Below are 27,479 nucleotides of genomic sequence, written 5' to 3'. Positions count from 1 at the left end.
TTTTATATTCTTTTCCATTATGTCTCTTTATTGAACTTCAGCCTCTTCTCAATCCCAAAACTAAGAAATAGAGCCTCTCAGATTACAAGATCATTCTTCTTTTGGAGGAAAAGTGTAGAGGGAATAAGGTCGTTTCTCTATAATCATTAAGGCAGTAAAACATTTTCTAAAGGAAAAATCTGTTTTCCTAACCAACTTTTGCCATGATTTAAAAATCTCCTTAAGTCATTTTCTCTTTCTCCATAGCAGTTCCTGCCTAAGTGAAAAAAGAAAAGCACATATAATGTTTACTGCCTTGGGATTTTGCCTGGCAAGTTTCCAGGTAAAAGGCTTTAGAAATCCCAGGGCAGCAAGTACTTTATTTTGCATTTGTCTAAGTTGAATATGTCACAGGACATTAGGAAGGAAAGAGTATGTCACAGTTCTCTCTGTATATACTATCTTCCAGAGCAGTAAAAGGAACAGAACTCTTGAAATGTAACTTCCTAAAGTATAATGAGTTAGGCTCTAAATCCTAGAGAAATATAGGAAAGTGTTTTATTAACTGATCATTCAATTTTACTTATAAAATTGGCCCCAGTTGCTGAAATTTGAAACAAACTAATAGCACACGAGTTGAATAAAGCCATCATCAGTTAAATGATAATTCTATTTTCTTTTCCCTTAAATTTCAGGAGACTTTGCTGTGCTCTTAAGCTCTGGACTTCCTATTAAGATTGCCATCCTGATGAATTTTATAAGTGCTTTAACTGCCTTCATAGGACTGTATATTGGCCTCTCGGTATCCACAGATCCATGTATTCAGAACTGGATCTTAACAATTACTGCTGGGATGTTCTTATATTTGTCCTTGGTGGAAATGGTAAGCTTTGTGGTTTTTCTATTTTGTTTTTCCAAACACTAAAAATGCAAAACAGAGAAAAAGTGGCAAAACGGAAGGATCGATGGGGAGAAGAGAAGAAGAATATAGACAAAAGTATAAAAGAGTAGGGAAGTATTCTGTGCAATCCAAGAAAGTAAGCGGTAGGCAGAAGAAACGTAATTTGAGATTCAGAGAATATTGACATTCTGTTAACTGAAATTAAGTGGAATGATTGAAACCTCTATAATTGTCAAAAAGTGATTGTCATTTCATTCTGCTCCAGCTTTGCATCTATAAAAGATGCCTATACTTCCAGCTGAAAAATGAAAAGTTCTGTTAAACAGCCAGTCGTTTTGTTTATACATTAGAAAATATTTCAACTGAATTTGTCATTAAATTAAAGAGCTCTTTGGCTTAATGAACCAACCCATCTTTAAGTTGCCAAAGCGCTATCATGCTGGTGAAATGAGAAAGATTATTATAGTATTGAGTCTCTAAAATTGCAGTATATTTTTCCTGAAGAGGTCCTTGCTGACATTAATGGTTAACTCAGTCATCATGTTTCATCCCCTAGAATCTGAATTGAACCTGGGAAATTTCACATTTTTTTTTTTTGCCTCTTAAGTTCTGTTCTCTGCAAGATAAACCAGTTTTTTAAGGTCACCTTCTATTAGATTGTTTACAACTTACATGTCTTTTTTTTTTTTTTGGCTGCGCCATGGGGCTTGGAGATTTTAGTTCCCGACCAGGGATTGAACCTGGGATCCGGCTGTGAAAGTGCCAAGTCCTAACCACTGGACCACCAGGGAATCCCCTGCAACTTACATGTCTTAAGATAAAAGTCATAATGATTTTCCTGTCTCATGGGCGGGAATAAGGCAAATTAAAATGGCATAAATTAACAAAAGAAATATATATTTTTAAAATCACCCAGTTTTTAAAAGAAGTCTTTATTGAATTTGTTACAGTATTGCTTCTGTTTTATAGTTTGGTTTTTTGGCCACGAGGCATGTGGGATCTTAGCTCCCCAACCAGGGAACGAACCTGCGCCCCCTGCGTTGGAAGGCGAAGTCTTAACCACTGGACCGCCAGGGAAGTCCCAACAAAAGAAATATTTAAGACTTAAAATCAATAGAAAGCCAATCTGATCAGAAATAAAACATGTGATTACATGCATCCTGGAGCAGAAACATAAAATAAACAATCTTGAAGGTCATATGTGGAACAGGACTATTGGGGTTGACTAGTGATTTGGCAGAAACCAGCGATTGTCCTGGAAGTAAGTAAAGAGACTGTTTCATAAGGGAAAAAATCTGGAAGGCAGGAACCTGGGCTTATACAACCAGAACAGTGCATTCTATAAGCAGAATTCAAGAAGGGGACTCTTCAAGTAAAACCACCATCTTAAACTGAGCTGTAGGGACTTCCCTGGCGGTCCAGTGGTGAGGACTCCACGCTTCTACTGCTGGGGCTTGGGTTGGGAGGCATGGGTTCAATCCCTGGTCAGGGAACTAAGATCCCCCATGCCTGTCAGGGCACAGCAAAAAAAAAAAAAAAAAAACCCACTGTAAATGCTTCTGACTTTTTGGTGGTCTTTCTTAATTCTCACGAGATTCAAGTATATGAGGTAAACACCAAAATGTACTTTCATATTTGGAAATGTTCTTACATATTGTCTATGATACTCGGGGAATTCCCTAATCTTGATAGTGACTATAGTCAAAGGTGCAGCTGATTCTACCCATCTTCTCTGAACCCCGGTCCCCAAGCTGCAATCAGTGTTAGAGAATCCCGCCATCCTTCCAGTTTGAGAAATCTGGATTTCTCACCTTGTGTGACTTAGAAAGCACACGGCCACTCATCACTGAATGTCGTGAGCTACCTTTTATTTAAAATGTCTGTAGATCCATCCTTAAGTTCACTCTGGAGCCTCCTGATTTTCAGCTTTGCATTTCTTTTTTTTTTTTTTAAACATCTTTATTGGAGTATAATTGCTTTACAATGGTGGGTTAGTTTCTGCTTTATAACAAAGTGAATCAGTTATACATATACATATGTCCCCATATCTCTTCTCTCTTGCGTCTCCCTCCCTCCCACCCTCCCTATCCCACCCCTCTAGGTGGTCACAACAGCTTTGCATTTCTAATTCCTTTTTTCTTTAGGAGTTCGTTGGGGGCAGTTGCTATATTCTTTTGAAGTTGCTTTTGTGTTTTAACACAGTGTAGTCTCTCTTCAAGTATGATGGGTGTGTATGTACGTAGTTAGTCCTTTCTCTTTGTCTCCTAAAATTGACCTGAAAAGATGATCAAGAACCATTTGAGCCCTAAGCTAAAGACATCATTTTCCCCTCAATGTTTCTTCTCCCGGTCTTGTAAGGATAAAGAATTGCTTGTAAGAAAACAATGTGGCTGACATCCTATGAAATTCCAACTAGAAGAAATCCTGACCTTATTGCAAATTACTATTGGCCAAAGAAAAATCGGCGTCCTGGCAAAAAGACAGGAAAGAAAATACTCTGAGTTTCCTGGGGCGACTTGCTATAATCCAGGTCACCTGCTCTCACGGCCTTTTGAGTAACTTCTAAACAAATACAGCTCTTTCACATAGTGGCAAGTTTAACTGTTGTACTCTGGGGCCATGCCAAAGAAAATACTTTTCTTGTCATTTCAAGGGAAGAAAACAAGGTTTCAAGACTCTGTACAACAGCAAAGAAAATAAATGACAGCAACTAAAGGGTAAGGGGGAATACTTTCATTCACTGGCTATTTACCAAATTCTGGAAATCTACCAGGGATCTTCTGAGCAGGGTTAATGTGAAAAGATTAGCTAGATTTTTGCTTTGCTTATTTGTTTCAGAGAAATTGGGTGTGTTATTTCAAACTCCTAAAAGGAAAAGAACTGGGGGCAAAAATGGGGCCATTAATAATGATGCCAACAAAGCAGAAAGTCTTCACTAGGGAAGTCTGCCAGCCTGAAATTCTCCGAAGTGGTATTGCCTTATCCAAGCACACCACCTCTCAGTTCCACTGAATAGTTTCTAAAGTAAGTTAAGAATGATTGCAGCTCTGGGTGGCCAGAGGAAATTCATTCTCTATGATAAAGATCCATGTGCTAGACTGGGTTTCCCCAAAGCAGAGTCTAAGACAAAGGCGTGTGTGAAGTCAGTCAGCTTGGGAGGTGATCCCAGGGAACAGGACTGAAGGGCAGGTGGAGTGAAACAGAGAAGGAAAAAAAAGTCAATAAAACAATGGGTTTTTATTAAGTTCAATACCACCATGGGGCGTCCACAACACGGGACCTACTGAGGGGGCTTCTGTCCCCATTGTTCGTTGGTCCCATAAGCATCACCTCCCACATTTCAGGTGATACATGCCTGAGTGCCAAGGGAGTTCCCTGGCAGTCCCATGCCATCACACTGAGGAGCCCAGGGCAAGAGAAAGAGGAATGTAGTAGAGACCTGAAACAAGGCTTCGTGCAGGACTAGTTAATGCCCTCTTGGAGATGGTCTCTGCAGCAGTAGCTGGGGTGAGAGATGGGCTGAAAGAATATGAAATAGCACACACGTGCTGGCCATTAACAGTTGGCCCCTTCCACCACTCAAATATGCTCCTGGTCTCCTTCACTTTGGAATTCCATCTATACCAAAGCCCCTGCAGAGCGGTAGACAGCAAAAAACTCCACAAAGACTTAATATGACGTAGTTAGTGGAAACAATCTCTAAACCCTACTGGTCTTATTTGATATTCATGATCTATGTCCTTCCAGCAGACGATCTTGATTCTCCCCACCTTCAGGCAGCACTTTGGCTGACCTCGATTTCATTCCTGGTAGGGACACCCAGATCTTCCCTGAGGGATCCGCTTTGTCCTTGTCAGGCCATAGTTCCTGTGGTTGCCTGTTCACCATTGTCACCAGGCACGGAGGCACCAAGAAAGGCTCCAAGGAATTCTCAGGTTTCCAGATACAGTCCTTGCTTACTCCATTGTGTAGCAATCACCCTACTCCTCATGGTAACCACTGACAATTGTTCCCATCAGCATAATAACTTTTTTCTCTATTGGTTGATCTATTGGCATGAGATGCTCAAGTGACCAGGTGGTAGACATAACTTCAAGTTCAGTGGAAACATTCCCTGGTGTATTCTCCTCAAGAACAAGGATCTGTGTGATCTGATGGTGCTAAAGTTTGCAGGAACAGGAAGCACAAATTCTAAAAGCAGAAAAACTGGCAATGATTATATACCATTGCTTCATGATTTTGCTTATTGTTTCTGCTCTTATTTCTATTATTTCTTCCTTCTACTCACTTTGCATTTAATTTTCTGATCATTTTCTGGCTTCATGAGATGGAACGATGTACCTTTGATTTTAAATGTTTTCTCCTTTCCTAGTATAAGCATTTAAAGCTGTAAATTTCCCTCTAAGCACTGCTTTGCTGAATCTCATGTATTTTAATATGTTCTGTTTCCAGTAATGATCATTTTGAAATGTTTTTAAACATTCACAACACCTCATGATTTTTTCTTATTTGACCCATGTACTATATGGAAGTATGTTGCCTAATTTCTCAATATTTATAGCTTTAAAAAATATCTTTTAGTTATTTATTTTAACTCTTGCATAGTCAGAGAATATACTTTGTATTATTTTAGCCCTTTGAAATATTCTGAGACTTTTTTTATGGCCCAGAATATGGTGTATCCTGGTGAATGGCCCCATGTGCACTTGAAAAGTACATGAGTGCGACTGCTGTTGGGTGAGGGGTTCTGTGAATGTCAATTAAGTCAGGCTGGTTGATAGTGTTATTCATATTTTCAAATTCCATAATGATTTTTTTCTCCACTAGTTCTGTTAATTATTGAGGGAATGATTGAAGGAGTTAGAATACAGACCTAACTTTGTAGGTTTCCCTATTTCTTTCTTAGTTCTATCAATTTTGCTTCATGCATTTGACACTCTGATATTAGATGCATGCATATATAGGGCTGCTACGTCTTCTTAATTGAATTGATACTTTTATCACCATGAATGATTCCTCTTTATCTCTGGTAAAAGTCCTTGTCCTAAGTCTCCTTTGCCTGATGTTAATATAGTCACACCTGCTTTCCTGCTTACTATTTGCACAGAATATGGAAAGTAAGTGGTAGGGCTTTGAAAGAGTATTTGAAGTGACGTTACAGGAGAAGTGTCTGATACAATCAGCAGTGTCTGTGATTAATATGTTAATATCCATGTATCTTGTTTATCTTATTTCCCTCAATCTTATTTATAACAAATCTATTGGTTTGTGGTCTTTTTCATACTCCCATATTTGCTACAAAGATTTCATGAGATTTGTTCTTTATAGATATAATAGCCCCTGAAAGATATACATGTCCTAGTCTTGGAAGCTTGTGAATATGTTATCTCACATATGAAAAGAAACTATGCAGGTGTGATTAAGGTTTAGAACCCAGAGATGGGAAGATTACCCTGGATTATCTGGGTGGTCTCAATCTAATCACCAGTTCTTAAAAGTGGAAAACCTTCCCCAGCTGTGGTCAGACAAAGATATGTGATGACAGAAAGGTCAGAGAGATTTGACATTGCTGAATTTGAAGTTGGAGGAAGGGGACCAGGAGCCAAGGAATGCAGGCAGCCTCTAGAAGCTGGAAAAGGCAAAGAAACAGATTCTCCCCTAAAGAATCCAAAATGGAAAAATACGTTACCGAATTCAGGCCTCGCTGCTCGCCGCCGGAAAATCAATACCCGAGAGGCAGTTGTTGTTGGTAGAAAGGAAAATTGCTTTTAATCAGAATGCTGGTGATCTGGGGAGATGATTGACTCAGTGTGCCCCAAAAACCATCTGCTTGGCCGTGAAAGTTTTTAAAGGGAAAAACGGAGGTAATCTCAGGTAATCATTGAGATGGGGGTCAGAGTCGTCACCATTCCCCGCTGCATGCAGGCTGGTTGACTTCTTGTGATCTTTCTTTAGGTGCTGTCTTGTTCACACAGTTTGTCCACACTGTTTGTTCACGAGTTTACTGAAAGGGAAGCAAGGGAAGAGATCTGGTCACCTGTTAATTACTTATTCTTCATTTCTACTTCTTTGATCTACAGAAAGAACCAACAAGTCAGGCAAGGTATTGTGTGAGCACAAGATCTGATAGGTGTGCTAGGGCTGGAGATGAGTAGAGCATGGGGGTGCCTGATTGAAAAGTTAGTTACAGTGTAGCTTTGCTGAGTTGACAAGAAAGGGGGTTTCCTGCTGTGGGCCGTTTCCTGCAAAGAGCTGTTTACAAACCCCCCCCCCCCCCCCCCCACTCAGATATCATTCCATTTCTATGGGATTAGGGATGAAGGTCCCTCTTCTGTAGCTGCTTCATGCTGTGAAAGGGCCTCGAGGTCTTAGTGTGGAAGATATTGACATGGGTTTGAAGTTATTGACATGGGTTTGAAGTATCTCTTGGCTGACAGCTTCAGTGGTCCGTTTACATATAGGAGCAGAAAAAGCTACAATTATTTTGATGCCTACAAAGATACAGATTATTATGAGCAATAGTGTTAATCCCATTCTCTTAAGGCCAGTGCTTGGAATTGTGCGAGCCATAGATTCAGTTCTGCTCAAGATGGAGCAGCTTATGTCATGACTGCAGTCTCTGGGCATCATGCAGTTAGCTCTTCCCTCTTGTGGCAATTACAGTATCTGTAAAACAACTCAGGAATGGGCATCAGACACTGTCTGTGACCCTATTATCCTAATCATTAACTGCTTGAACCTGCTCTTCTGTGACCCAGGAAGGCCTGGGAGATGTCAGCTTTTCTACAAACAAGAGGCAGAGGACATGGAGGGGCCTTTTTACTTGGGGGGAGGGGGCCCACAGGGTTCTGCTCGGTTCCAAACACATTGATTTTAGCCTGGTGAGACCCAAGTCAAATTTCTGACCTACAGAACTGTAAGATAAATTTGTGTTGTTTTAAACCACCAGGTTAGTAGTGATTTGTTAACAGCAGCCATAGAAAACTAATATGTCTCTGTGCTACTAACCTTGGTTTAGATGTGCTCGGGAACAGAGGCAGCTATGTAGGAGCTTCTCATTCTGTCTGAGAACTGAAAATTCCTTCTAAGAAAATTCCCAGAACTAAAAAAATCAGGAAGATTTCTCATAGCCACCATCTCTAAAGTTTACGAAAATCTCTCAAATAGAAGGAAAAGACCAGTCCTGGAAGTACTGTTTTTTTCAGCAGTTTGGATAAGAGAAACTTTATTTTTAACGATAGGATTTATTATTTAAAGAATAAGTTAATTCATTTTGAAGAGCATTATGTAGATTATGCCAAGGAAAGGTTTATTTTGGATCTGAAACAAGATTCAAACCTTTAGGCACTTTTCCTGACGTTTTAAATCCTGCAAAACTGTTTCCATAGCAACAAGCCCATAGAAATCTCAAGGGGCTATCATGATGGATATGACTGGAGATGTCTCTAGAATGGGGATAAGTGCACAGCTGCCTAGGATCTAGTATGTTAATAGCATCCAAGCTGATAGTGGAGGAGCTGTAACTCAGAGAATTGGGTACAGAAGAAGGAAGTGCCTACCAATTCATGCCAAAGCAAAAGAAATTCCCATGCCCCCTCCGTGTACATCACAGTGAATTAATTGAGAATATACCTTATTTCCAGCCCTCTCCCTCCACCAGTCTTTCTCACTACATAAATCTCTGGGTTGCTTCCTCTTCTGCTCTGCACTTGGGTTTTTTGTTTGTTCGTGTTTGGTTTTTTTGTTTTGATGCTCTTTTAAAACTTCTTTTCACTGACATAATAATGGAGAGGAAACAGTAAGATTGAAGAGGAATCACTTAGAGCAATTTGCTTATCTACCTTCTTCTGGAAATAATATCCTCCAAGTAATATCACAGCCACCCTTTTGCCTGGAGCATTTTCCAATTACCAGATAATTTTCTTTGTATGAAAGGCAAGGTAAAGAATATTTTGAATTTTTGAACTTAGATCCTCTGCTTTGAAAATATACCCAAACACAGAAAAATAAGATCCATCTATGAAACCCACTCAGTAAATAGGATTATCAACAGTCCAGATGAAGGGCATTCATTGGCCTCTCTACAATTATTTTAGTTCAGTAACTATAACAGCTTTAAGATTGTGAATTGGGTAAAAAGAACATAAATTGACTGACAAAAGGGCCACCCTCCTAGCTAGGTTTCTCATCTTTTGAAAAGCAGGTGACTGTAATATTAAGCTATTCCTACACGTTTAGGATATTGGTCCTATTTCCTGTTCCCATCATGCTTTCTTTATCTTCCAATTTATTGCATTTGATTGAGTCTTTCTTTCTCAGAGAACTTTAAATAAATCCAGTGCAATTCAATCAATAATCTATAATCCCAAGTTGGCTCTGGTAAATGAATCCTTTATCCAAAAAAACTAGTAAGCTATCCTTTCTTTGAAGTTTGGCAATGTCTAGGTGTAACGACCTTTAAACAGTATTCATCTATAGAAAAGGGATATTTTGTAAGAAAAGACATAAAATCATCTTGATATGAATATTTGCTTTCAACAAATACTGTACTTGAAATCAATGTGTGTAACTGACATCGTTTAAACACTCTTTTGCTGTGAAAAAATGAGAAGCATTTAAAAACCATTTCAGGCAGCACAATGAATATAATTTAACATTCACAATTATTTCTTCACAAAAGCAAGAAGTATGAAAATCATTCTTACCAACAATTTTGAAAGATTTCCATTCTCTATCTGTAAAAAAAGAGATTTCTCTAAAAATCAGTCAAACCCTACACTTAGATATTTTCTACTGAGAAAATGATCAATAGGCCCAACTCTGACGAACGCTGAGCTCTGTAATTTTTAAAAATTGGCCACCAGAAATGTTTGTATTTTTTGCTCTTCATGTTTCTTTTCTTCTAACTAGTTTCTCAAACCATATGTGCATGCGTACACACATACATACACACACACATCTTCCAAAGCAATCCATTTCTTAGGAAAATATTACAGCTGGCTGATGACTCTCTTTGCTGAGCTATACAATTAAGAGTTTGTCTAACTTAATTGCTTCCCCTAAGGAAAAAAATGGAGAAGTGAATTGTTAAATACAAGTTAAAAACAGGTAACATCTTTGTCTCTCTGAATTATATGTGACAATGATGTGGTCTTTGTCTTACAACTCAGTTTTCAAAAGAGAAATTTTCATTTATCTTCTGTTGCAAATGGCTTCATGAATTCCCTTGGGATACCATTGAGAAGGTAGAAACCTATAATATCTTGTATTTGAATATTTAACAAATAAAATATCTAATGCTGAATTTTTAAAAAGAACCTTATAAGCCTCCAGTTTGGTGATCTCAGACACACTGGGAGCTGTGGCCCTTGCTTTCTTGCTTGGTAAGGAAAGTTAAAACTACTGTATTAAGTTGTTTTACAAACATAGCTACTAATTTTAAAAGACCTAAGTTCGAAATAGGACTTGTGTCAGTGGGAACAAATCTCCCAATTTCAGGATATTGTTGGGTCAACATAGTAATTTGTGTTGAGGACACTAATTCTATTCATATGGGCTCTGTTCTCATGACCTCATCAAATCCTAATTATGTCCCAAAGGCCCCACCTCCTAATACCATCACATTTGGCGGTAGGGTTTCAACATATGAATTTTGAGAGGGGACAAAAACATTCATAACATGACATTTTATGCTCTGGGACTTGGAGATCTAAACATAACCCAGAACTTCATGTTTCTCAGTACAAAGTGAATGTAATAAATCCTTAGTAAATAACACCTCTTCCTACCATATATTTTCTTAGATGTAATCTAGATGCTACTTATTGTAATATTACAATAAGCTAAAGAGCTAAAGAATTAATCAAAGCAAAGTTTTTGAAACCTTGGAGTGAGTGAATGTGTGTGTGTTCATTGTGGTAAAATATTCATAACATAAAATTTGCCATTCTAACCATTTTAGGTGTACAGTTCAATGGCATTAAGTACATTCACATTGCTGTGCAACCTTCACCACCATCCATCTCCAGAACTTAAAAAAAATCCTTTCATACCGAAACTCCATACTCATTAAACAATAATACCCCCCTACACCCAGCCCCTGGTAACCACCATTCTGCTTTCTTCTCTATGAATTTGACCACTTACTGTAGGTACCTCACATTAGTGGAATCATGCAATATTTGTCCTTTTGTGATTGGCTGAGTTCACCTCACATAATATCTTCAAGGCTCATCTGTGTCATAGCATGCGTCAGAGCTTCCTTCCTTTTTAATGTTGAATAATATTCCGTTGTATGTGTATCACATTTTGTTTATCCATTTATCTATCAATGGACACTTGGCTTGCTTTCACCTTTTGACTCTTGTGAATAATGCTGCTATGAACACGGGTGTATAAATATCTGTTTGAGCCCTTGCTTCAATTCTTTTGTGTATATATCCAGAAATGGAGTTGCTAAATCATATGATAATTCTATTTTTAATTATTTTAGAAACTGCCATACTGTTTTCCATAGTATCTGCACCATTTTACATTTCTACCAACGGTAGTCAGCGTTCCAGTTTCTCCACATCCTCACCAACACTTGTTATTTTCTGTTATTTTGATAGTAGTGATCCTAATGGGTGTGAAGTGGTATCTCATTGTGGTTTTCATTTGCATTTCCCTAATGGTTAGTGACGTTAAGCATCTTTTCATGTGCTTATTGGCCATTTGTATATCTTCTCTTTGGAAAAATGTCTATTCAAGTCACTTGCTCATTTTGTAATTGGGTTGTTTGTTTTTTGGTTGTGAGTTATAGGAGTTCTTTATATGTTCTGGATATTAACCCTTTATCAGATATATGATTTGCAAATATTTTCTCCATTCCATGGATTGCCTTTTCACTCTGTAATGTCCTTTGTTGCATAAAAGTTTTAAATTTTGATGAAGTCAAACTTACTTATGTTTTTCTTGCATTGTCTAAGCTTTTAGTGACATATCCAAGAAATCACTGCCAAATCCAATGTTACAAAGATGTCCCCCTATGTTTTCTTCTAAGAGTTTTATAGTTTTAGTTCTTAAATTTAGGTCTTTGATTCATTTTGGTTTAATTTTTGTATATGGTGTAAGGTAGGAGTCCGGCTTCATTGTTTTGTGTGTGGATATCCACTTTTCCCCATTCGTTGAAAGGACTGTTCTTGCCCCATCAAGTTGTCTTGGCACTCTTGTTGAAAATCAATTGGCTGTGTATGCAAGAATATATTTCTGGGCTCTCTATTGTATTTTATTCACCTATATGTCTGTCTTCATGCCAAGACAACACTCTTTTGATTATTGTAGGTTTGTAGTAAATTTTGAAATCAGGCAGTGCAAGACCTCTAAATTTGTTCTTTTTCAAGATTGTTTTTAATATTTGGTGTCCCTAGAGAGTTATATGAATTTTAGGATAGATTATTCTATTGCTGCAAAAAAAAAAAATTCATTAGTATTTTCATAGGAATTGCATTAAATCTGTAGATTACTTTACCTACTAGTGATACCTTAACAATATTAAGTCTTCCAATCCATGAACATAGGATGTCATTCCCTTTATTTGTGCCTTCTTGGTTAAGTTTATTTCTAAGTGTTTTATTCTTTTCAATACTGTTGCAAATGGAGTTGTTTCCTTAATATCCCTCCTCTTCAGATTGTTCATTGTTTGGATATAGAAGCACAATGGATTTTTGTGTGTTGGTTTTGTGTGTTACAACTTTGCTGAATTTTTCAATTGTACTTTAAAAATCTCGAGAGTAAAAAAATATATATTAGTACTGGGTAACAAAGTTTTGCTTATGGAAAGACATGTTTCATAAGCAGTAATTTTTTAATGTAATTCTATGGTGAATAAAATTGTGTAAGTTAAAGACATTTACAAGTCAAAAGGATTCCATCATTAATCACATAAGCCCATTTCTCTTCTTTTGTTTTTAAGCTCACTGAAACAGAAATCTGCTGCAATTCTATCCACTGTTTTCTCTTCTTCCTCAATTTTAAGTTGTATGAATAGATAAACCTATGTTGATGACAATAAGTAAATAAAAGAAATCTCTATTGCTTTTCAAAGTTAGAAATGATGATATATTCCTAAATTCTTGCTGAGGACTGAATGACAAATTTGATCCTCGTGTGATTTTTTTTCATTCACTAGAGCAACTTCCCTGGTGTTTTTATAAAGTTTATGACAGTGAATGCCAAATACAATCTTGTTTGCTCATCAGGAGTAACATAGGTTGTTTACAGTTCATCTAAAGTTTATTGAATGTATGAGATGATCACTGCTATGAAGAGCCAGCCTATGTATGTTGTCAACAATCTGAAAGAAAAGCAAAAAGGTAATGTGATTGTGTCTATGGTGGAATACTTACTAACACAAGTAAGTTGTTCAGCCAACACATGGGAGAAGACAGACAGACAAAAGCAGTACATCTATTTCTTGGATTCATAAAGGCCAAATAGTCTTTCTGCTTTACCAGTTTTTCAGCAAGTTGTGATCTCATGGATGACATCTTCAGAAAATTTTCTTGGAGACAGTGCATAGACAAAAGATTATACAGACTGAGTTATTAGGTTTTGCAAACACTGGATAAACTTTTGGGGTGTCATTAAAAACGGTAATCTATCTACCTATTTAACAGAACTCCTACATGTCTCTTTGTAATCATTTTTTAGACAACATGTTACCAATGAACAATCATCAAATGACTCTTCAAAAGTCAAGAGAAAAACTGAAAAATTAACATTGGTATAAATATGTGAATGGGTGAATATTCAAAAAGTTAATTTTCTCTCATGTGCTAGACAACATAGAGCTATTCCAGTGGCTCTTCATAGCAGTGATGATTGAAAAAAATCTAAGTGTATTAGTGTTATGAGACTATGGAAAATATTTGGAAAAAAATCTTCCTGTCCTGAGTACAAATAAAAGACTTTGAAATGGCACTCTCTAGTTTGGCCGTAGCCACCAAACAATCCAGTAACTCAAAATTTTCTTTAGTTTTTCCTTCTTTTTTTTTTCTACTTTTACTCTTAGAAAATAGGAATGTGTAGGTGGAACAGAAGAAATATCATTAGATTCATAATCAATACCAGATGATCCATAACTGTTATAATGTTTCTCCCAGTAAAGCCTATAGGCCATGCTGAGTGTTTCTTCAATTTACACTGGGCTTAGCTAATAAAAAAAAAATTTTTTTTGTCTGCATGGTCTATGATGGTGGCCACACCCACATGTGACTATGCTGAGTGCTTGAAATGTGGTTAGTGTAACTAGGAAATGGATTTTTTTTAATTAATAAACTTTATTGTTTAGAGCAGTTTTAGGTTCATGGCAGTATTGAGTAGAAACTACAGAAAATTCCCACATGACATCTGACTCCCACACACACACCTTCCGCCACTATGAACATCCCACAACACACTAATAACATGTTTGTGACGATTGATGAAACTACACTGATACATCATTAGCATCCAAAGTCAATATTTACATGAGGATTCGTGCTTGGTGTTGTACATTCTCTGGGTTCTGACAAATGACATGTATTCCACCACTGTCATATCAGACAGAATAGTTTCCCTGCCCTAAAAGTCCTCTGTGATCCCCTATTCATGCCTCCCTTTCCGTTAACTCCTGGCAACCACTAATCTTTTTACTGTTTCCATAGTTTTGCCTGTTCTTTCACTTAGTAATATACATTTACATTTTCCCCATGTCTTGATAGCTTTTTTTTTTTTAGCTTTGAATAATATTCAATTGTCTGGATGTACCACCATTTACCTATGCATCTACCTACTGAAGGATGCCTTGGTTACTTCCAAGTTTTGGAAATTATGAATAAAACTGCTGTAAACATCCATGTGCAAGTTCTTCTGTTAACATACGTTTCCAAAATATTTGGGCAAATACTGAGGAATGCGATTTCTGGATCTTAACGATAAGAGAACGTTTAGTTCTGCAAAAAATATGCCAAATGTCTTCCAAAGTGGCTGCACCATTTTGCATTCCCACCAGCAATGAATGAGAGTTCCTGTTGCTTCAGATCCTTGCCGGTATTTGGTGTTGTCAGTTTTTTGGATCTGGGCCATTCTAATAGGTGTGCAGTAGTATCTCATTGCCGTTTTAATCTGAAATTCCCTGAAGTCGTATGATGTTTAACATCTTTTCATATGATTATTTGCCATCTATATACCTTCTACCTCCTTTGGGGAGGTGTCTTTTCAGCTCTTTTGCCCATTTTAAATATTGGGTTGTTTGTTTTCTTATTGTTGAATTTTAAGAGTTCTTTGTATATTTTAAACAGTCTTTTATTAGATGGGTCTTTTACAAATATTTTCTCCCAGTCTCTGGCTTATCTTTTCATTCTCTTGATGTTACCAAGAGAAGTTTTTAATTTAAATGAAGTTCAGCTTGTCAATGAGTTCATTCATTGATCATGTTTTTTTTTTTTTTAAACATCTTTATCGGAGTATAATTGCTTTACAATGGTGTGTTTCTGCTTTATAACAAAGTGAATCAGTTATACATATACATATGTTCCCATATCTCTTCCCTCTTGCATCTCCCTCCCTCCCACCCTCCCTATCCCACCCCTCTAGGTGGTCACAAAGCACCGAGCTGATCTCCCTGTGCTATGCGGCTGCTTCCCACTAGCTATCTATTTTACATTTGGTAGTGTATATATGCATGGATCATGTTTTTGACGTTGTATCTAAAAAGGCATTACCAAACCCAAGGTCATCTAGGTTTCACCCATATTATCTTCCAGTAGTTTTATAATTTTGTGTTTTTCATTTAAATCCGTGATTCATCTTGACTTAATTTTTATGAAAGTTCTGTGTGTAGATTCTTTTTATTTTTTGCATGTGCATATCCAATAGTTCCAACACCATTTGTTTAAAAGACTTTGTTCCATTTTATTACTTTTGCTCTTCTGTCAAAGATCAGTTGACTATATTTATGTGGGTCTATTTCTGAGCTCTCTACTCTGTTCCATTGATCTGTTTGTCTATTCTTTTGCCAATACCACACTGTCTTAATTACTGTATCTTTATAGTAAGTCTTGAAGTTCTTCTCCAACTTTATTCTTCTCCTTCAATATTGTGTAGGCTATTCTGTGTCTTCTGCCTCTCCATATAAACTTTAGAATCAGTTTGTCAATATCCACAAAATAACTTGCTGGGATTTTTATTTTGATTTGGATTGCATTGAATCTGTAGATCGAGTTGTGAAGATCTGACATCTTGACAATATTGAGTCTTCCTATTCATAAACATGCAATATCTCTCCATTTATTCAGTTTTTTCTTGACATCTTTTGTTTGAGCTTTATAGTTTTCCTCATATAGATCTTGCACATATTTGGTTAGATTTATACCTGAGTATTTCATTTTGAGTACTAATATAAATGGTAATATGTTTTTAATTCAAACTCCACTTGTTCATTCCTGGTAAACAGAAAAGCAATTGACTTTTGTATATTAACCTTGTATTAGTTCCAGGAGCTTTGCTGTTGGTTCTTTTGGATTTTCTACATAGATGATCATGTCAAGTGCAAATAAACACAGTCTTATTTTCACTTTCCCAATCTGTGTACCTTTTATTTCCTTTTCTTCTCTTACTGCATTCGCTAGGACTTCCAATACGATGTTGAAAAGCAGTGGTGGGAGGGGACATCCTTGCTTTGTGTCTGATCTTATGGGAAAGCTTTGAGTTTCTCACCATTGAGTGAGATGTTAGCTGCAAGCTTTTTAGATGCTCATAGTGAATTTGAGGAAGTTTCCCTCTATTCCTAGTTTACTGGGAGTTTTTATCATAAATGGGTGTTGAATTTTGTCAATGCTTTTTATGCATCTATAGATAGGATCATGTGATTTTTCTTTAGCCTGTTGATATTGGAATGTAGATTACATTAATTGATTTTTGAATGTTAAACCAGGCTTGTATATGACTGGGGTAAATCCCACTTTTTTGTGGTATATAATTCTTCTTATACATTGTTGGATTTGAGTTGCTAATATTTTGTTGAGGATTTTTACAACTCTGTTCATGAGAAATATTGCTCTATATTTTTCTTTTCTTGTAATATCTCTGTCTGGTTTTGGTGTTAAGACAATGCTGGCCTCTTAGAATGAATTAGAAAGTATTTCCTCAGGTTCTTTCTTTGGGAAGAGATTGTAGAGAATTGACACAATTTCTTCATTAAATATTTGATAGAATTCACCAGTGAATACATCTGGGTCTGGTGCTTTGGAAGGTTGTTAATTATTGATTCAATTTATTTAATAGAAATAGGCCTATTCAGATGGTCTATTTCTTTTTGTGTTAGTTTTAGCAGATTGTGTCTTTCAAGGAATTTGTATATTTCATCTAGGTTATCAAATTTGCAGGCATAGAGTTATTCATAATATTCCTTTATTATCCTTTTATTGTCCATGGATTTTTTAGTGATGTCCCCTCTTTCATTTCTGATATTGGTAATTTGTGTCTTCTGTCTTTATTTCTTAGTTAGCCTGGAAGAGGCTAATCCGTTTTATTGCTCTTTTCATGGAACCAACTTTTGGTTTTGTCGATTCTTCTCTATTGATTTCCTGTTTTCAATTTCATTGATTTCTGCTCTAATTTTTATTATTTCTTTTCTTCTTCTTTCTTTGGATTTAATTTGCTATTCTTCTAGTTTCCTAAATTGGAAGCTTAGATTATTGATTTTAGATCTTTCTTTTTTTCTAACATATACATTCAGTCATAAATTTCCCTCTATTCACTCTGTTCACTGAATCCCACTAATTTTGATAAGTTGATTTTCATTTTCATCTAGTTCAAAATATTAATTTCTCCTGAGATTTCTTCTTGACTCATGTTATTTAGAACTGTGTTGTTTAATCTTCAGTATTTTGGGATTTTCCAGCTATTTTTCTGTCATTAATTTCTAGTTTAATTCCATTGTGATCTGAGATCAGGCATTGTATGATTCCTATTCTTTTAAGTTTATTAAGCTTTATGGCCCAGAATGTGGTCTATCGTGGTGACTGTTCCATGTGAGCTTGAGAAGAATGTGTGTTCTGCTGTGACTGGATGGAGTAGTCTGTAGATGTCAATTTTATCCAACTGATTGATGGTGCTCTTTAGTTCCACTTTGATCTTACTGATATTTTGCCTCCTGGATCTGTCCAGTTCTGAAAGAGGCGTGCTAAAGTCTCCAACTATAATAGTGGATCCATCTAGTTCTTCTTTCAATTTTATCAGATTTTGCCTCTTGTACTTTGACATGCTGTTGTTAGGTGCATACACATTAAGGATTGTTATGTCTTCTTGGAGCATTGACTCTTTTTTCCTTATCTAATGCCCATCTTTTTCCCTGATAACTTTCCTTGCTCTGAAGTCTGCTCTGTTTGAAATTTATATAGCTACTCTTGCTTTCTTTTGATTAGTGTTAGCATGGTATATCTTCCCCCATCCCTTTGTTTTTAATCCACATGTATCTTTGTATTTACAGTGGGTTTCTTGTAGACAGCATATAGCTGAGTCTTGGTTTTTGATCCAGTCTGATAATCTCTGTCTTTTAGTGGGTATATTTAACCATCGATATTTACAGTGATTATTGATATAGCTAGATTAATATCTACCATATTTGTTACCATTTTCTAATTGTTACCCTTATCCTTTGTTGTTATTTCTGTCTTCTACACTTTTCTACCTTTTGTGGTTTTGAGCAATTTATTTGATTCCACTTTCACTCATTTCTTAGCATATTAATTATACTTCTTTTTTTAGTTTTTTAAGCAGTTGCCCTAAAATTTTCAATATACGTTTATAACTAATCCAGATCCACTTTGAGATAACATCGTACTGCTTATTGGGTAATGTAAGTACCTTATAATAACAAAATATTTCTAAGCCATCTGTCCCATCCCTTGTGTCAACGCTGTCATTCCTTTCACTATTACGTAAGCACACATATGCACATGCACACATACAGACACACACACACAAGAATGCATAATCAAATACATTGTTGCTATTATTATTTTGAACAAATTTTTGTCTGTTAGATCAATTAAGAATAAGAAAAAATAAAGCTTTTATTTTACCTTTACTTACTCAATTTTTTGAACACTCTTCCTTTCCTTATGTAGATTCCAGTTTCCGATCTATATTATTTTCCTCTCTCTGAAGAACTTCTTTTAACATTTCTTGCAAGGCAGATCTACTGGCAACAAATTTCCTCAATTTTTGTTTGTCTGTGAAAGCCTTATTTTCCCCTTTACTTTCAAAGGATAATTTTGGGGGTACAGAATTCTAGATTGGTGGTTTTTCTCTCTCAACACTTTTAACATTTCATTTCAGTCTCTTTTGCTTGCGTAGTTTCTGAGAAAGATTTAGATGTAATTCTTATCCTTGCTCCTCTATAGATAAGATATTTTTTCCCTCTGACTTCTTTCAGGATTTTTTTTTATCTTTAATTTTCTGAAGATGATATGCCTATATGTCATCCTGGGGGCATTTTCTCTGAGCTTCCTGGATCTGTGGTTTGATGTCTGACATTAATTTGGAGGAAATTCTCAGTCATTATTCTTCAAATATTACTTCTGTTCCTTTCTCTCTTTCTTTTTCTGGTATTCCCATTACACATAAGTTACATCTTTTGTAGTTGCCTCATGGTTTTTGGATATTGTGTTCTGTTTCTTTTCCCAGTCTTTTTTCACATTGCTTTTCAGTTTCAGAAGTTTCTATTGTCATATTCTCAAGTTCAGAGAGTTTTTCCTCAGCCATATGCAGTCTACTGATGAGCCCATCCAATGCATTCTTCATTTCCGTTAGAGTGTTTTTGATCTCTAACATTTCTTTTTCATTCTTTCTTGGAATTTTCATCTCTCTGATTATTTTACCCATCTGCTATTGCATATGTTGCCTTCTTTTCAGAAAGCCCTTAGCATTTTAGTTATAGTTTTTAAAAATTTCTACACTGATAAAGCCAACCTTCTTACCATACCTGACTCTAGGTCTGATGCTTGTTCAGTCTCTTCAGAAAACTGTTTTTTGCTGTGTAGTATTCCATATTATTTTTGTTGAAAGGATGGCATAGTGTACTGGGGAAAGGAATGGTGGTAAATAGGCCTTTAGTAATGCAGTGTGAGGCATGGGGGGAGGGAGAGAGTTCTATAGGCCTGTGATTAGGTCTCCATCTGTTGGTGAGCCTGTGCCCATGGACCATGGATTTCTTGTCCCCTCCCTGCTTAGGTGGGACAGAATGGCTAGAAAGGGGCTAAAGTTGGGTACTTCCCTTCTCCAGGTAGGTTAGGCTCTGGTAAAGTAGTTTCTCCTGAGGGCAGGCTTTGTTAAAAATAACAAAAAGCTCTGGCATATTTAAAAAATGGCTCTTTTAATCCTCCTCTTGCTGGAAGCTTGACGGCATTTTTCTCCAATGTTCACTGTGAGAATCTGGTAGAGCTCCTCGCAGTAAAATTCACAAAAGTGTGTGGGTGGGAGGCCTCCCTAAGACTGGTTACCCCTGAAGCTTTTAATGCTTAGGCTTGTCTACACTCAGCCTCTAACGATCCATCAGTTACAGCTCCAGTTTCCCTATCCTGGCACTGGTTCCTACAAAAGTTCCTGCTTGTGGTTTCTTCTCTAGTAAATTGTGATTCTCTGTGTCTTCTTGTCTTTCAATATGTAGACCAGCAGTTTGCCCTGTGACCTCACTTCTCTGACATATCTAAGAAGGCTTGTTGATCTTTGAGTTTGTTCAGTTTTTCACTTGTTAGGATGAATTTTTCAGTTTTTCACTTGTTAGGATGAATTGGTGACTTGTAACCTCCTTACATGCCATACCAGAATCCAGAAGTCTTCGATGTTCAACTGTCAACGGGAAAAAAATGCACAACGTGAGAGTTGTGAATTAAGTTTTATTGGGGCAAAATGAGGACTATAGCCCAGGAGACAGCATTTCAGATAGCTCTGAGAAACTGCTTCAAAGATGTGGGGGGAAGGTCAGTATATATGTGGTTTTAGTGAAGGGGGAGTACATACCATCAAGCACATATTTTTTGCAGAAGGTTTCTGCTAATCTCATGATTAGCTAGTCACGAGGAGCAGATGTCAGCATGAAGGATTTTAGTGTTTTTCTAGATATGAGGAGATGCAAGAATTGGGCTCATAAAATCATCTCCTGAAAATATCTAATTATCTGAAGACCTGTTCTGCCAGTTTTTTGCAGAGCACAGAGCGTGCCTCATTTCTGATCTCCACCCTGAACTCCTTTCAGGAGGTGTTGAAGGTCAGCAGCTGCAGCGGCTCATAATTTAATCCTTAGAGGTAGATGGCAAGTGCCAATTTGTAGGTGGCACAACTATTAAGTATACAGTTGCACATGCAAACAGATCATTGCAGATTTGCCAACCAAATGATGACTTCCATTAACAAGTTTCCATTTTGTTTTTAGATGTGAATCTTCTGCAAGGACAAAATTAGGCCATTTACAAATGTGACAGTTAGACCAACCCATTGCATATGTGCCCCTAAAGAGTTTAAACATTATTAGGACACCCTACAAAAAGGCTTCTGAGGGTTTTTTCCTCATCATATTTGTTAGGAATAAGCATGGTTCTTCTTAGCAAAGGCAAATATATACCTGACTCAGTGTGCACGATGGGTTTTAAGGTCCCTCTGAAAAGAAGATGGCATAAACCAGTTGTTAATTGTGCTTCATGAATGGAGAAACACATCATTTCTCTTGAAAGTTGGTGACGCCAAAAGCTATGGATTCCTGAGAGGGGAAAAATATTTGCATTACAATTTTACCTTCATAAGAGATATCACCAAGTGTCTTCAACAAATGAATGTTGAATTTCTCTGTTTGAATTGTACATTGTTAATAATGAAAGGCCTTTGAAATTTTTAGTGTAGTATATCAATAGAAATATTGGACACTGAGATTTCTTTTTCAGTATGTACAGTTATGAACCATAATGAAGATAAATGTTGCAATATCCAGTAATTGATCTTTAATGACACCAACAAGAAACCATTTTCAGAATACCAATGGAAGTGGACAGAGAAGTCTTTGTATGGCCTGGGAGTGTGAACCTTAGATGTACAAGAAGGAGAGACAGAATCTTAGTTTCAGAGGATATTTTACAGACCACCCTTTTTTTGTGACAAGTCCTCCTTAGTATATAATTACTACGTGGTACATGATATTAGTATTTATCCACTTTCCTTCCTGATGTGTTCTAACTTCTCTGTGAACATTCATTTTAAAGCTTCAGTTTGACTAAGGATACAATTATTGGGATGGACTCAAGTGTAAAACATTTATTTACTATCACTTTCTAAAATGTTCAGAAATCCTAGTCAGCAGTTGACCATCATAACTACATCTGAATTAGTTAACAGAACTTGCAAGGACCATTATCTGTAGAAAAATCACCGTCAATATGTGGACTTTGTGCATCTCAGGGAATTTCTTTCCTATGCCTGATTGAAAATTTAAAAAAAGAACTTAGTGATATGTTAAAGAGTCGCATCTTAGTTAAAGATTATTTTCCAGAAGATTACAACACCTTGACTGTCATGTCTTGACATTCACTGATGTGACTTGGTGAACTTGCCAAGCATGGAGGTTAAAAAGGAAGGACTTTCTACTTCAAGGTTTCCGAATATCTGGAAGAAATCTAAAGAACATTTCTCCTAGTGCTATCTCTGGGCAAGGCTGTTTTACTAACATTTCTCGTCTTTTTTTTCTACCTTTCACCTCAGTGTTAACACACTCTATCCATCATTGCACCCCCTCTGGTCTTAGGGTTTAAATCAACATCTGTAAAACTGTTCAATAACAGAATTGAATTGCCCTGGAGGAAAAGGGGACTTTTCTCACTTGAAAGCGAGGGAAAAATGGTGGCATTTAACCTCTTTTTGGGCATTTTAAAAAGAGGAAAAGAACAATAAATGCTCTTGAAAATTAATTCACATGGACCTTTATTTTCCTTCAAAATTTGCTGACTGAAATTATTTTAAAAATGTGAGTAGGACTTCCCTGGTGGCACAGTGGTTAAGAATCCACCTGCCAATGCAGGGGACACGGGTTCAAGCCCTGGTCCGGGAAGATCCCACATGTTGTGGAGCAATGAAGCCCGTGCGCCACAACTACTGAGCCTGAGCTCTAGAGCCTGCGAGCCACAACTATTGAGCCCGTGCGCCACAACTACTGAAGCCCGCGTGCCTAGAGCCTGTGCTCCGCAACGAGAGAAGCCACCGCAACGAGAAGCCCACACACAATGAAAAGTAGCCCCCGCTCGCCGCAACTAGAGAAAGCCCGCATGCAGCAACGAAGACCCAACGCAGCCAACAATAAATAAATAAAATATAAATAAAAAATTTTTTAAAATGTGGGTAGATTCGGAGCAAGTGAAATACTGTGATCAGATGTGTTCTGAGCTTTGGCATTTTATGTTTGTATCTTTTGGAAAGACTTTCTGTAGAACTTTCTGGTATTTTGGTGTGTACCCAAGAGATATTATGGTTCATATATCATCCATAGTCATCCAAAAGAGGGCCAAGTATTGTCTCAAAAGCAAACTTAGCTGGGTTTTCTTACCAAACCACGTGGACATGGGAAGTTCAGACAGGCCACCCAAATTAAGATCAAAGCTTCCATATCAGGATGAGAATCTCCTTAAAGTGTTTTGAAATGTTGATTTGCATTGTTTGTCTGTTTCTATAGGTGTACAAAGTTAGCCTGTTAGAGCTTTTTTTCCAGTGCATATTGTCTGCCTTAAAAACAGAATCAGTAATGTGATGTCTTTTATGACAAAGGCAGTGTGATATCTGTATATTCTACTACATATTTTTATCACATGCAATGGCTAGTTTATGCCTAATTGGACATTTTTAGTGTTTGCATTTTCTATTTTTTTCTAATTAGTTAGAAATGTATTGGCCATAGTAGACAGAGGTGAATTTCAGATAGAAAGCTGGTCTTTGTAGGTGTTTGTGTATCCTCTACAATAATGAGATGACCTGGCTCCTTGTCTTGGTTCTGACATCACGTCTGTGTGCCTTTGGATAAGTCATCATCCTCGTTGAGCCAGTGTTTCCTCATAACTGAAAGGAGTTAATAATTTTACCTCTTACAGGGTTATGAGGAGTAAACAGGAGAGGGGGAAAGATATAAGAAAGGGCATGATAAAATGGATGTAAATGAAAGTAAATGTTACATAAGACCTTCTGCCAGAGCATCCTGAAAGACCTCGAGGGAAAGATGAGCTGCTAGAAGGTACCCCTGAATGGATGGCACGTTATCACACAGCCAATTATTTTGCTTTAAAAGAAAAGCAAGGGATACCATTTGCAGCAATATGGATGGACCTAGAGATTATCATACTAAGTGAAGTAAGCCAGACAGAGAAAGACAAATACCATATGATATCACTTATATGTGGAATCTAAAAAAATGATACAAAGGAACTTATTTACAAAACAGAAAGAGACTCACAGACATAGAAAACAAACTTATGGTTACCAACCAGGAAAGGGAGGTGGCGGGAGGGATAAATTAGGAGTTTGGGATTAACATGTACACACTACTATATATAAAATAGATAACCAACAGGGCCTACTGCATAGCACAGGGAACTCTACTCAATATTTTGTAATAACCTATAAGGGAAAAGAATCTGAAAAGGTATGTATATACCGGTTGCTCCCATACAGGCATGAAAAAATACGTCAGCCTGTTTTCCACTGCCATAATCTAAAGCCCTTGCATATTTTATATGTTTGACCTTTCTCTTGCTAGGTAAAAGAATCCAGCAGTTCTCAATCAGAGGTGATTTTTAGCCCCCAGGGGACATTTGACAATGTCTGGAGACATTCTTGGTTGTCATGACTAGGGGCAGACTTACAACTGACATCTAGTGGATAGAAATCAGTGATGTGGCTAAACATCCTTCAATACACAGGAGAACTCCCACAACAAAGAATTATCCAGCCCCAAATGTCAGCAGTGCCAAGGCGGAGTTCAGTCTCCAATCCATGTTGACCTGAGCCTGTGCTCCAATAGAAATGACTGTCACGAGAGAGATATAGTCACTCTGACCTTCTCAGGGTGAGGGATTCGAAAGAATGTGAGACAAACACATTGAGGCACTTCACACAGATGCTTGAGTGAACGTTTCCCTCTAAATGGCGTTATGGCATTTCACAAACATAAAGCGGTTGCCATTTCTCTCTCTGAGAATAACACATAGCCTTAGGAGATGATGCCTTTATTGTTGCAAAGGTCAGGAAGACCTTGGTCATCATTTTGAAAAGAAACAAGTATATGCTTTGTAATAGCCAGTGAATTTAGCAACTTCATAAACCTAACAGAACGATCAAAAGTGATACCTTTCATTTATTATCTATTGCACATTTAAGCATTTTCCAAAAATAAAAATAAGAAGAGTTGGGTTTGCTTTCAGTGGATAGCTCTGTCATTTTAAGATTTCTGGTATCACTAAGATCCTTCTAAACACGATCAAATGGCTTAATTTATCTAATGTTTTAGAATTTTGGTAAGAGTAGGTATTAAACATTTTGTAACTGTTTGGGGAATTTGAAAGGTTATTAAGTTCTGAATAACAGAGTCTCTCATGTTTTCCCACCAAACTTTTCCCAGCAGTGAATATATCTGGATCTTATTCTGGTTTTTTATTCTTTTTTTAGCTTCCTGAAATGACTCATGTTCAAACACAGCGACCGTGGTTCATGTTTCTCCTGCAGAACTTTGGACTGACCCTAGGTTGGCTTTCCCTCTTACTCTTGGCTATATATGAACAAAATATTAAAATATAAGTTGAGTCTCAAAATCCTTCAAAAATCAATTTCTATGGCAGTCATTTTGTTTCTTTTGTTGTATTCTATAGTGATTTATAAATTAAATATTTTTATCTTAGGTGAAGTGTGTGTCTTTTAGTTCATTAACTTACTGATTTTATAATGCAATTTTGTTTCTATAGTGTATAAATGTCAGGTTGTACTTAATTGAATTTTTGTTGTTAGTTTCCAACACTGTGATGGAACTCACACCTTTTTAGTAACTCATACGCTCTAAATTAATTCTAGTAAACTTTCAAAAAATATTTTTTCCCTAGTAAAGGATGTTTGTTTGTAGTATTTGAAGTGGACAGATGTGTGTTGGGTTAAAATCTGCTGTAACTTCTTTGATGTCAATAATATATTTTTTGTGTGTATGTGAGATTATAAACCATAAGCACACTAAACTACAAACAAATGTAATAAAGTCTTGTTTTAATGTGATGGTTTGTATTACCTTCTGTTACTGGATGTCAGATTCTGAATGAACGCTAAAAAGAAAAAAAAAATATATAGCATAGTTCACCTGAAAGTGTGACCCACTGGCTCAGAAATGCTCATAAATAAGCAAACTTGGGAATTTTAAAGGCTACTGTGTCAGCACTCTTCTCTATAAGCACCAAAGGAAATCTGTTCTCGGCAGAGAAAACTGGAAACAAAAGATGAAATTCAAAAAATTTTAACATAAAACTTGAGTCGGGCAGTAGATTTAATGCGTAAAGTGTCACAGATTTAACAGAGTGTGTTTATGAGAATAATATTACTAAGTGAAGCATATTTTTATGCTCTTTCTGAGGAAATATAGAACCCTAAACATTATTTAAGTAGGTAAGTTCAGAAATGTACAAGCAACATTCCTGATAACCTAGCAAAATCATTAAAATAGAAAATAACTCTGGCTTTAGTCACTTTTCTTGGAAAACAGATGCCTACTATTTTTCTTATTTTTTAATGAGATATCTTGACAAGGGAAAAAAGCCCATTTTACTGCCAAAAATGACTCATGGCACTGCATCAAATACGTCTCTCCTACTTACTCACTTACCAGTAGATAGTCCTTGCCACGTGCACCCAGACACAGTCTTCTTCAGCCTTTCTTTGATTTCAGAACGAGGGGGGTTTCTCCTTCAGTTGTCTTCAGAGCTTCGTTTAAGGGAGCATCACGACATAATGCAATAGTGCTCTGACTTGGGCAGACATTAGGACCGATGGAGGATTATCACAGGGTAGACCGATGGGCTTCATCCCTAGAGTTTCTGAGGCTGTAAGTCTGCGGTGGGGCTTGATTTGGAACTGCCTCCAGGTGATACTGATGTTGATGCTGCTGGTTGGATGCCCCGCTCCCCACCCCCCCCACCCCCCGCCCGAGCTTCACGGGCTGATGGAGATCAGACACACCTGGCGTCGGGAGAGCGCAGGCGCACGGCTCTTGCCCCATTAAGCTGATGAACGCCCGGCAAGCCTCACGCTCGACCTGAGTTCCTAGGTCGAAAGCCCCTGCTCTTTCCGCCTTGCTTGTGAGCGTCGGTGCAGTCGCGGGAGTTACCGGATGAAGAGTCCGCAGGTAGCACTTTGATTCATCTTTGCCTTGAAAGGTAAGCGGCCCCGACACACAGAGCTTTGTCGTCCTTTTATTGGAGAATAATATGTAGCTGAACAAAACCCCCTTTGTACCGGTCGACGTGGTGTGGAGGTTACGCAAAAGAAGCACCTGGCACCAACCCTGTTT

General features: G+C 37.2%; 1 protein-coding gene across 2 annotated transcripts in view; it reads left to right on the top strand.

Annotated features, from left to right (window-relative positions):
• The window catches only part of SLC39A12 (solute carrier family 39 member 12), a 71,825-nt gene extending 45,631 nt beyond the window's left edge, over positions 1-26,194 (top strand). For both annotated transcript variants that reach the window (XM_036843241.1, XM_036843240.1), the window contains 2 exons: positions 675-862; positions 25,601-26,194. In XM_036843241.1, the coding sequence (XP_036699136.1) occupies positions 675-862; positions 25,601-25,729 (317 nt within the window). In that variant the 3' untranslated portion in view covers positions 25,730-26,194. The remainder of the gene's footprint in view (positions 1-674; positions 863-25,600) is intronic.
• Positions 26,195-27,479: the final 1,285 nt, after the last annotated feature.

This window comes from Balaenoptera musculus, chromosome 2 (assembly GCF_009873245.2).
Source record: "Balaenoptera musculus isolate JJ_BM4_2016_0621 chromosome 2, mBalMus1.pri.v3, whole genome shotgun sequence".
Lineage (NCBI taxonomy): Eukaryota > Metazoa > Chordata > Mammalia > Artiodactyla > Balaenopteridae > Balaenoptera > Balaenoptera musculus.
This window is presented reverse-complemented; position numbering and strand designations above follow the sequence as displayed.